At 40.7% G+C, this 12,451-nt stretch overlaps 1 protein-coding gene across 1 annotated transcript in view; it reads left to right on the top strand.

Annotated features, from left to right (window-relative positions):
* irx1b (iroquois homeobox 1b) overlaps positions 1 to 4,331 on the top strand; it is a 6,172-nt gene extending 1,841 nt beyond the window's left edge. Inside the window, exon 3 of the mRNA XM_058619922.1 lies at positions 4,221 to 4,331. Coding sequence (XP_058475905.1) covers positions 4,221 to 4,331 — 111 coding nt within the window. The remainder of the gene's footprint in view (positions 1 to 4,220) is intronic.
* The last annotated feature ends 8,120 nt before the right edge of the window (positions 4,332 to 12,451 follow it).

Raw genomic sequence — 12,451 nt, 5'->3', positions numbered from 1 at the left:
GGGGACGTGACTCAACACTGCCCCCATACTCTCGGAATATGCAGAGCAGTGTTACGCCACTGTGTCTAAACTCCACATCATGCAAGTCCACTCATACAGTCATCACTACAAGTGAACTGAAGTCAACTAAACACAACCCTGTTTAGTTTGCTGGAGCTGCAGTTTCTCTCTGCTTCGAACACAAGATCTCCAAATGTGGGAACTTCAAATTTGAAGTGTTGTGTTTTCAGATCTGTTATATCAAAAATACACATTGATGATTTTGGAAATGATGATGACTTTCCTCAACCCAGGCCTTACGTGGACTACAACAACATCCACGTCATTAAAACATGCATCTTTATGTAGGATCAACACATACGTGGCCACATAATGTTCTATGAGAACCTACTTTACCAAACAAGCTCATATTATAACACAGCACTTAAAGCAACAACCACAAATTGGCTGATATTAAATAAAATATAGAGTGCAAACATCACATACTGATGTGTCCTACGTTTTCAATACATTACCAGTTCTTTAAGTTGAATTACTGTATTTATCATCAGTGAATTAACCCTGTGCATTAAATGCATACGTTCATCTGTGAAGACTTGAAATAATAATTAGACTGGCATTACTTATTTTACATCTCTAGAATCATAGTGGATCTAACCCGTCCCTCTTTAGACACCAGTATAGTGAACACACACATAAACTTGGCGCAGGAGCAGTGGGGTTTGGGTAACTTGAACCCACGACCTTCCATTTACAAGCCCAATTCCCTTCCACTTGAGTTCCCCAGACATGCATATTTAACTGTCACAAGCTCTCCATGAAAAAACACTGTTTGTTTTTTTTTATTTACAAAACCATAATAATCTGCAACAAATCGTCTAACATCTGCTCTCAAACCTCCAGTACCTGCGCACGTCACAATCACCGTGTTACTGTAGATACCATCTGAGTTAAACTTAACTTACTAACAAAGCTTTTATTTCACATAATATAAAAATGTGTTTTTCCTGGTAGACACAGGCTGGGAAAAAAAAATCCACTTTTTGACTATAGGAAACACACACAATTCAGGTTTTGTTAAACATACAAAATACAATATATAACCTTTAAACACCTAACCTCTTTTTGCTTATTTTAACCATAGAAGGACCAGAAAATGTCCTGTAACTCAGTTTTTTCCAGAATACCTTCCAATATCTGGCAGTTATTTACAATTTACTGCATGTTAAAATACTGCTTTAACAATTTAAATTGAAGAAAAACCAAAAGGTTTATTGAGAAAAACACTGCAGTTGTGCACGTTAAATTAGAAATTTGAACAGTATAAAGCATATTTAACATTTTTTAAGTCGCTCAATGTGCAAGTGTTCTTCCCACTCCCCCAAGAAACTCATTGGATTTTTTCCAATAGCACAAAACATTGCGTGATTACAGTAATACAAAGTGTGCTTTGCAAAGGTGTCGTCAGCGCTACGCTCATTTTAAAGGGTTAAAGAAGACTTTTGCCTTTATGAAGCTAAACTAACTACTGCAGGTGATTCCAGAATTTCCAAATCTGTGTGTTTTTGCTGTGTGTGTTTGGGGGAAAATAAGTCAGCAGTGTTTTTGGGTGCTGCAGATTTCCTCCTCCCTCAAACGTCTGTCTATCATCATTCATCCAGCCTTCCTTCTATTCACTCACTCACCCACACACTCACTCACTCACTCACCCGTTGGAGTCAAAACAAGAAGATGGGGAAAAAACAAACTTGAGTCTAAAGAGAGCAAATGAGAGCGCGGGAGCTGGTGCAGTGAGAACTGTCATTGATGTGAGAAAAGCATGGAAGGAAGCCAGACACTTGAGGCCATTTTCACTTCCTCTGCCAACTCTGACAGACTGCCATCAGTACCGCCGAGCAGAATATCAGCCGCTCTTTCCCTCTCATACACATTTCACTTTTGCTGCACTTCATCCGAGCCAGACTGTTCTTCCAAGTGTACTCGAACAATATGTTATTCTTTCAAAGTTGGAAATCGGTGAGCTTAGCATGATGGGCCTGAACAATGACATCAAACAGACGTTTAATCAGCCACACAGTGTGTCCCAAAACATGAAACGTCACAGAGGCTTCAAAAGTAAACAGATCCCCAAAATACGATTAGCACTTTCTGGCGCGGGCGCAGGTAGAACTTTTTCCACAGAGTTTTCAAGTCGAGGCTTCACGTTCGTCACTCAACCTGCTCCAAAACTTTTCAAAAGTAGAGCTGGAACACAGTCAGATGAAGTCGGATACGCTGCCGTGCACAGACTTTGCCGTTTAATTGGTCGACTCTTCTTGTCCCAGTATACAAACACTCCAGCGGGCGTGTGCTAAGCTAGGTGGCAATGTGCCCCCTGTTCCAGCTTGTTAGTACACTTTAGCGATTTAGCTGCTCGCTCGATGTTAGCGTGTCAAGTGCCATCCCGAGTCTTCCCACCTAGCATCCGTGAACTTGAAAACAGTCAATTCTTTAAGGTGACGGAGCATAAACTCTGTCTCCAAAAATGTTCCCGTCTGTCTGTCTTTCTCGCTGTCTGTGTGCTGGATCCTTCTTTTACGTCAATAGCAGACAACGAGAACGGTTTAATGTGAACCAAGCACCAAGGCCAGTTTGACTTTGGTATAATTTGACACTCAACAACATTATTGTGTTAGTCCGACTTGGAGAAGTAAGTACAATGACCTTTCTAAGACAGAAATGGAAGCTCAGCTTCCTCTAAAATGTGTGTGTTGTATTTACATTTCATGACTAAACGTGTGCTAGAACGGGATTAGAACGTGTCACTAGTTCTTTCACAATCAGCTGTTTATCACAGATGATTTTTGTATCATTTGTTTTAACAAGCGTTTCCCATTGAGTCCAGTTTTGATTTTTCCATCCAACGCAAGTTACGCGACACAAAAGTTTGCGTAACCCGGAAGTGACCTGTGACAGGGGAGGAGCTTCACACACACGGGATAACGATCATAAAACTGAGTGCAAATCAACAAAAAAATATGCTTTCATGCAGTAAAGTTTACAGAAACTTTGATGACACTGCATTATGTGAAGTTATTGAATGTTCCAATCTCACTGATGACTGCATGTAGAGATCAGTGTAGTTTCTCCAGCTCTTTATGATGAAAACGAGGCTCTAATTGGTGAAGTTCAAATTTCAAACTGTACTTAACTCGCAAACGTTCGGGTCTCGTAACTTGTGTTAGATGGAAAATTCTAAACTGGACGAAGCAGGAAACGCACGTTATCCGTTTCTTTCATTTTTTCATTTTTATTTTGAAAAATTAGTGAACAAATGATACAAGGATTCTGTAGCAGCCTCCGTGTTAAAACCACTGGAAATGTCACTTCCAGGGAAGCTCAGCTTCCAAGAACGTGCATGGGGCAGTGGGTGGGCGCGGACATTAAGCTTCTGCATGATGATTGGAGACACCAGTGTTTGATTGACAGCGGAGCCTTTTCTGCCTTAGTCCTGTGTGGATTTTGCGAGCGTTGTTTGCTCGTTGCGTGTTATTTGCTCTGCGATATAGAACATTTTCATTCGTACATATACACTGTAAATAAAAACACTATTATAGCATTTCAGTTTTACATAATTATCAAGTTTTCTTGTTCTAATTGTTCATTAACTTCACCTGTTTACATAAATCTAAAAACTCCTTCGGGTTTGGACGAACACAATAATGTAAAATCACTGTCCATAAAAAAACTTAAGTGAGGGAAAACAACCAGTGCTACATGTGAATGAGACTCTGCGGAGTTTTTAGAGTGCTATCAGCCCCTCAAACTCTCAGCGTGAACACAGTCTTCACTGGTGCTTTGGTATTCTGATAAATACTCTTTGGTGAAGTCTAATCCCTATTAAAGAGGCAGATTATGGAAGGGATTTGTCTTTGATTTGCCTGTCCCACTGCTCTTTTCTGTCAGCGTCTCACTCTCTTTATACTATCCTTTCCTGGTTCTTTTTTCTCCCTCTCTCTGCTCCTCTGTCATCTTGATGGGATGGTTATGGCTTGAACAATGATTGCCTCCATGTGTCATCTCCCCTCACACTCCCACTCCTTTGCCGTGCCCCTGTGATTATAGTGACATGTATGAGGACCCCCGGTCGCCTGAATAGATTTGTTAAAGGCCCCCAGTGGATGAGAGAGGTCCAAGGCTCCGTAGACGGGCCCTTGTGTATCCATCCTTCCCTTTTCCAGGGACACTGCATGGGGGTGAGCTGCCTGTCAGTTACCCCCTCCTCCTACAGTGGCTTCCCCTCCCACTCCTCTCTTCTCCTCCGCAACACAGAGATAATCGGGCTTATGTAAAGACGACGTGCTCTTTTGACAGTCATCTGCTCATCAGTGATCCAATCAAGCCCAAATCCGCCATTGTTTGCCCCTCAAAGTGTCTCAAATCCGCTTGTGCGGGAGAGAGGGGCTGCGCTCTTTATCCTGCCAATCACTCCTGACATTCCTGCCACTGTTGCCATGGCCTGGGGTCAGAGGTCGTGAAAACAGAGAGCATGAGCTGACTCGGGCAGAATGGCGGCATGCTAAAGGGGTGGTGATAGTGGGGGGGGGGGGGGGGGGGGGGCGACACTCTCTCTGTGCTATGGCCCCGTTGGTCAGCCAACACAGGGGGTAAGTGTAGACAAGTTAGGACTCTATAGCCCCCACTGAGAGGGGCAGCTAGACAGCAAGAGACAAGGACGGAGGGGGGGTGACGAGGCAGAGAAGAGGCCAAGGCAAGGGAAAGAGGGCAAGAGCAGTGTGTGTGTGGAGAATGGAGGAAAAAAGGAGGTTTAGGGAGGGACAGTGTTTGATTGTCAAATAGGCTTTGGTTTGCTTGACCTCGAGGGGCCTGGAAGAAAAAGCCTGACACACAGTCAAAGGAATAATGAACATGCAAGTTCATAATTCCTGCATTTCTGCACTCGAAATGTAGAAACCACACATTTTCAACAACTCATGACGATCAGAACTCTCTTCCGTCTCACTTTGTGTGTGTGTGTGTGTGTGTGTGTGTCTGCAATTTGAAATGGAAATGTACCTCCCAACGCAGCGAAGTCAATACATGTCATTGCGGGATAAGCGGGGCACTGGGTTAAATCTGTTGTAATGTCGTCAAAAGAATAATTTTCTGTACCCAGTGTATACGTAAGTGAGCAAATGTTTAGATATCATAGGGAATTTACGCCATTCACTGTTCCTCCGCGGGGATTAGTGGAACTAAGCGTGTACACAAAAGGCAAAGTATCAAAACTCATGGGTAATTCAACAAGTGCCATAATACCGAGTTTTTATTGAGTGCTGGCGTTTATTGTCGCGTCTGCAGCTGCGAGACAGTCCCGCGCAGACAAACAGCAAACATCGCCAAAGGAGACAAATTTAATATACGGGGGGAAAATACACACAACAAATACAATGAAAGAGAGGGAGTGATAAGTCTTTTCTCTCATTTGTGCCCATTCACAGCAATAATCTGAGGGAAGAGGCAGATTAGGACAGAGGGGAGTGTTCGCATCGCTGGCTCCTTTCAGCCATTTTGAAACAATGTTTATCCACGGGTTTGTTATAGCGTAGCATCTTAGCGTAGTGAACTGCTGTGAGAGTCCCAGAGGACTCGCTGCGTCTTTGTCGAGCGTCCATTGAGACAGCTCGGCGTATTATAGTCGGGTTACGAGCGAGAGGCACAAAATAAATTCATATGTGGTCCGAGAGACTTCTGAAAATGTGTCCCTCGGGTTTGTTGAGTCTCACTCTGTCAATAAATGTCCTTTATTTAATCCTCGCTCCTTAAAAGAAGAACTCGTGAAATCTTTGGTGGCGTGTTGACTTAAAGTGAGACAGAAGAAAGAAAACAAGCACAACACTGCACCTAAAACCATGATGAAGTCTCCTGAAATACTCAGAGGATGAACCCTAAAGAAGCTGTCAATCTCCTCATTTATCCTGACAAACGTTTCCTTGTCCCTCATTTCATATCAGATTGATCGCCACAGTTTAACTGCATCAATTGTTCCAGAATAATAGAAAACTATGTATTTTTTTTGTTATATTTTCCAACAAAATTCCACCATCTGCTCACTTTGTCAGTCCTGTGGTTTGTGACTACGTACCTGCCACACTGCCAACCATTTTTGTGTGAGTTTCCCTTCAGCATATACACCTAGCTGCCACTTTATTAGGTACAGATGCTCGTTAATCCAATGTATATTATCAGCCAATCACATGGCAGCAACTCAAGTCAAAGGTGATTGGTTGTTGGGGGCCAGTGAACGTCTGGTCAAGTCCAACAGTTTGAGGAAAAATTTAAAATTAACTGTTCAGTGATTTGAAATCAGAATGATAACTCGATAATCCATCATGATATTGCAAATTTTAAAAAAATATTCAGGTTGATATTGCGCAAGTGTTTATTCTGATTTATAGTTTACATAAAAAATAACTATAAATCTGTCAATAAAAAAATACGGACCGAAATACAATAGAATAAAAAAGTAAAATTGATAATGTAACACTAGACTTAATTTAAGGTGGGATTTAATACATTTGATAATGGGATAAATATAACCTAATGTAGTATTATTATTATCATAAAAAATATTGTTCACTATTGACGGCCAGTTTTGTGTCGGGCCACAAGTTTGAAACCCCTGTGCTAGTTTTTCCAGGTAATGGACCAAGAAAGAGGAAATATAATAAGTCAAATTGATACCAGAGGTCAGAGGTCAATGACCTGACTGGTTTGAAAAGTCACAACCATGAACAATCTGTGCTCTCCAAATGTTCTGCAGACGTCGATTCAACCAAAGGAAGAAAACAATCACGCAGAGAAGCACTTGAAACAGTCGCAGCCAGAGAATAATACATTTACATGATATTATTGATTTAAAAAAATCATTTAAATAAAAAGTTATTGCTAAAAAGTGCCATGCCAGCATAAGACATGCTGATTTTAGATTCGCCTTGAATTGGTCTTCTGTGCACTACTAATACTACATGTATATAACGCTTCCTCACCAACATGTGAAATAGTACTAAAATATATATAAATATAGAAAAAAAAGTTATTAATAATATCAGCGTTTGCATTTGATCCACAAACACACAACTTCACTCTGCACCACGACAACAACAACACGTCTAATTTACATTTCACAGCCTGAGGGACTCGAGAATGTACGTCTCATTATAGATTTCACACATTTACCATGAAGAAATAATTAATATATATTAAATAATATATATAAGGATGAAGAACAGCAGTTTAATGCAGAACGGCGATGGAAGCGGTCGTGTTTAAAGTCAAGCGTATTCTTGAGTTGTACTGAGAACATAAAGAACTTTGTATAAGATACTGTAAATATGGAAATATAAATGGAATAAAGTAGTCTATAAATTGAGTTGTGTGCAGTTTAAAATATACTTATCTATCCATCTATAACAGCAGTAGGGATACCTAATATAAATAAGATGAATATTTTTTGTTATAATAGATCATTTCATTTTACAATTAAATTAGCTTTGAATACTAATATCTGATTTTAAGTCCATATTTCTATATTTATAAGTGTTGTTTACATGCAGTCTTAAAGAAACTAAACCTCAGTATAGTATTTCAAAAAATATGAAGTAAATTAACTTATGAAAAAAAAACATGTTTGCAAAAAAACATCTCCATATTGATTCTTTTTTTTTTAAAAAAACACCCAAACTGAATTAAATTCCATTACAACTGGTCTGAGATGATCTTAACTTAACAAAAAAATAATAACTATTGTGTTAAACTGTAATAATCATCACCACATAAGACGTGGATTTGAGCGGCGTGCGGCTCCACAGAGAAAAAAAACACCGCCGCCCCTCGGCTGTTGTTAATGACAGAAGACTCATGGGTCACATATCTTCACAGTGTAATTACACATGAGATGTGTGCACGTGCATTGGGTTACACACACACACACACACATGATCATTCTGAGCTGCAGTCACACAGTTGCAGAGTAATACGAGTCCTCATTCATCTGCCCAAGTCGTTTAGGGTAATAGAGCTTAATGGAGTATATTAACCCCGTCCAGCTTGCACCCGCCCCCCTCCTTCCACCTCTGATATGTATGTGTGTGTGTGTGTGCACATGCACACACAGGCAAAGGGAAAACCTGCCAACTGTTTATCTGCCTACACACACACACACACACACACACACACACACACACACACACACACACACACACACACACACACACACACACACACTGGGGGAGTCAAGATCTGGTTTCCCACTGTCACAGATGCTTACCCGCCTCTCCATTAGTGATGTGATTGGAGTGGACACAGAAAACCAGCAGCCACGTTCCCACAGGGGCAATCTGAGGGGAAATGATTGCCCCCGCTTCCCCCGGGAATGTCATCGCTCCTGAAAGAAGCACTTAATCAAACCTGCTATCACGCGCACGTCTCTGTCACACACGGCACACCATGAGCTTGAGGTTTCTGCACGTTTGGATCGTTGGATTAATAATTTGACGATACGTGATCAATCGTGGCGAGACGAGTTTTATCTGGAAGGAGCGGCCTGGCTCTGGAGATGCTACAGTTTATATGATCACTGATGATTGGTGTGTTCTTAAAGGGTTTCTGTGGGATCCAAGGAGGAAAAACAACCCATCAACTGCTATTTGGCAAAGCTACAGAAAAACCAGGATGTCATTTCATTTACAAAAGAAGTATTTCACAAAATAAGGGCGAGGGTGTGAAGCAAAGAGGCAGAGGCTGGACTCTGCTGGTGACCTGAAGGTCCTGGGAGGTCCAGTGAAGGATGTAACATGAAATCTGCGGCCACACCCACAAGTGTAGCCACACCAAGTGTGTCCACTCTGCAGGTGACCCTTTGACCTCGGTCAATAAGAAGTGAAAGTTAAAACCACCACACAAACAAACACAACAGCTATTCGTCTTAGTCTGCTCAGCCTAAACATCTTCATCTCACCCTCTAAACCTTGACCAGAACCAGAACCAGAATTTAAATCTGAGCCCTCAATTTCACCAGTTCTGCCTCATTAGAACCAGGTTTTGGGATCCATGTTTAGGCCAGAAAAGGTTTGTAACACACACACACACACACACACACACACACACACATTCCTGTGCAGTTTGGCTGCAGTTCCTGAAAGCACCAGATGATGGCACCTGTGATCTAAGCAGTGGAGCTGAAATCCTCACGTGAAGCACTGAGATGATTTCACATAATATTTATTGTTTTTCCAGTTTTCCACACTCTTGGAAACTTCTTTGATTATTAAATACACACATTTGAGCCTGATGTTCTGCAGATCCCACGTCTAACAACATCTAGAGACACACAAGGTTGTGTTATATTTGATTGTTTCTGAAATAACTAAGTTATTACAGATGTTAATAAAGATGTTTTTGATCAGAGTAAACAGTAGAGTAAAAACTTACATGAGTTAACGTCAGTTTAGTACATTTTACATGTGTTAATGTTGCAGCAGATAAAGGCGTACTTCATTTTCTTTATACATATATATATCATTTAATCACTTTTAGAGATATTCCTATTGATACTCAGTTAAATATAAAAGTATTTGAATTATTAATTAGGTATTTATAGTATTATTCATTATTATGGTGTTATTTCTTATTATAGTATCACGTTACCATGGAAATATGATCACCGTGTCACCCTCACGTGTATGAAAAGCAAAAATCAAGGTGAAATAATGGTGAAAGTTTAGTTCTTCACTTTGGCATGTTTGTTTCATGTGGATAATTGTATTATGTGGTCAACAGTCGATTTATTTTTTGATTATTATTGGATATTTGCTTTTTGTGACATTGTAAAAGGAGCTGTTATGGCAAAAAAGACAAGTTTGACTAACAATAAAAGAACTTATGACATCCAATCATCTAATTATCTTATTACACTTTTTTTGGGGAATCTTCTACATTTATTTCATTGTAATTTGTTTTATAGCTGTTTTATCTAATGTTAAGTTTGAGTTTTGAGGTTCCTGATCCATGCAGCTGTAACATAACTATAACTCCCAGTTTCCTTCCATCTAATCTAATGTTTGTAGTTTTTAATCCTTAAAAATATTCACTCCGGCTTTTAACTGGGGTTTTTATAATGTTAGACTGGAAAAGAAATTACATTTTTATTTATGTGTAATAAGAACATTTAGAATTTCACCTATATACATCATGGTTTCAATAAGAAACAGACTTAAATATAATTGAATTTATAAGGAGGCATGAAAATCAAGGAAGAGAAATCACATCAGACCCGAGGTGATAATGGACAAATAAACAGTGTGGGGAAGAGAGAGCGGGGATCAGCGGGTGAGTTAAAGGTAGGGTAAAGTGTTTGTTAAAGGCTCTATTGGTCCCTGTGGACCGAGGCTTGAAGAGCTGAATAATGTATGTCTGCTCGCAGGGTAATGAAGTGGAAGTGATGGGGAGAGGAATACGGCCGGACTCCCAGGGCTCAACGCAAACTGTACACACTCTTAAGAGCTGCATGTAGCCTGAACCTGTCTCGTTCTCTGCCTCTGTCTGTCTGTCTCTGTCCACACACACACACACACACACACACACACACACACAGTAAGAGCAGGGCACAGCAGCTAAGAGGGTTAGCTTGTCTCTGTTCCTCTGTCTTACATCATTGATGAGGAGAACCGGGGCATTTATCGTGTCCCACTCTGACTTCAGCAGCTCCAGATCCTCCATGAGGCTCTTAGGTAGAGCTGAGCAGAGACAGCAGGAGAGCAATGGCTGCTGCTGCTGCTGCTGCTGCTGCTGCTGCTTCTTCATGCTCAGACAGATACTTGGTGTTGGCAGCCTTGTTTATGGCTCTGACCCGGCCTGGTTCGCACTTGTACTTGGTCGGTTTAAAGTGTGCTTAACAAGAGGCGGCTGCTGTACGCGCCGAGTCTTGTAGTGAAAAGAAAGAGCTACTTTTGCTGCCTTGTGTGTCCATTTAATGCTTGTCCATCTTTGTCCTCTGTCTTCCTCCCCTGAACATCTCCTTCTTCACACTGAGTGAATAAAAGGCAACAAACGGTTGGAAATGTACCTTGCGTTCCTCCTGTTGGGGTCTGATGGTTGATCACCGTGAGAAGACAAAGCCATGGACAACAAACTTTTCCTTCCCATCTGGTTTCACTTCTGCTAAAAACAGTTAAAGATTTGTACTCGAGGGAACTTTCAAAATAGAGACTTTACAGGACACAAATCAAAGAAACACAAATATGCAATTGTTTTCGCCCGATATTGGAGCAGATGCTCGAGAACAATGCATTCTTTTAGCTGTGACTTGTTTCTGAATGTTTTTTTAATTAATAGATCAATTTTGCAAATTCTATGAAATATTATTGTAAAAAGATTGGACTTTTCTTCACTTGACTGGCCCCCTACTGACCAAACTAGACACTCAGTGGCCCCCGGGTCATTTGAGTTTGAGACCCCTGGTATAGATAATGGACACAGTAGTAGGAGAAACAGCTATTATGGTTCAATATGAAAGCAACCATCACCAGCATATATAAAAGGTCCAGTATGTAAGGATTACAGACACGACAAACGGACACTCGCTCACTCTCTTTTCCAAGCGTGTCATGGAACTACGGTGGCCTACACATACCAGAAAGGTCACACTCTCTCTCTCTTTCTCATGTTGTTACTTGTTTTCTTTAAGAATCAGGTTTTTCTTCATTTGTGCAGCAACTTTCCAAGTTGTTGGAGAAACGTGGGCACAAGATGACGGCTTCTGTACCAAAGGAGTTTCATTTGAAAGCAATGACAGAGTTTACTTTGGGTTTTTATAATCAATTTATGCCAATAAGCCCTCCTAAATGTTACAGACCGGACATTTAATGCTTCATATATAAAACGTAGAAGGTGGCGTCCATGCTACAATTCAGTTTTCCATTATAGGGTTGCATTTAAATATTGAGGTGGAAATAAAAGTCTTTGGAAAACTGTCCAAATTCTACCATTGCTGTTTGTTACGTTTGTATTATCAGCAAACAGGAAACCAACTGCAGAACAGTGAAGATGAGTGGTCATGTGACCACGTTTTCTCAAAGTTAGAATGGATGGAAGTGAAAGCTGCCTTCATGGACTGGAACTACAAAAAGTACTAATACGACAATTACAAACTTTCATTTCACCTCCGCAAAACTGATCTCTGAATGATTCTGCATTCACACTAACACACCTGGAAGAGAGATCATGTGACTGTTCAGGTGGACTGGACGTGCGTTCACACTAAAGGTGATTCTCTGGTCTGAAGGTTCAGAAAACTACAAATGGTGAAAGGAAGAACATGGATTTCTGTCATGAGATGATGATCAGGAAGTAAGTTTTTAAAGCACTCACTCTCTGCCAATCGCAGCAGGAGAAACATTTTTCAAACTTATCC

Source organism: Solea solea, chromosome 20 (genome assembly GCF_958295425.1).
Source record: "Solea solea chromosome 20, fSolSol10.1, whole genome shotgun sequence".
Taxonomy (NCBI): domain Eukaryota; kingdom Metazoa; phylum Chordata; class Actinopteri; order Pleuronectiformes; family Soleidae; genus Solea; species Solea solea.
This window is presented reverse-complemented; position numbering and strand designations above follow the sequence as displayed.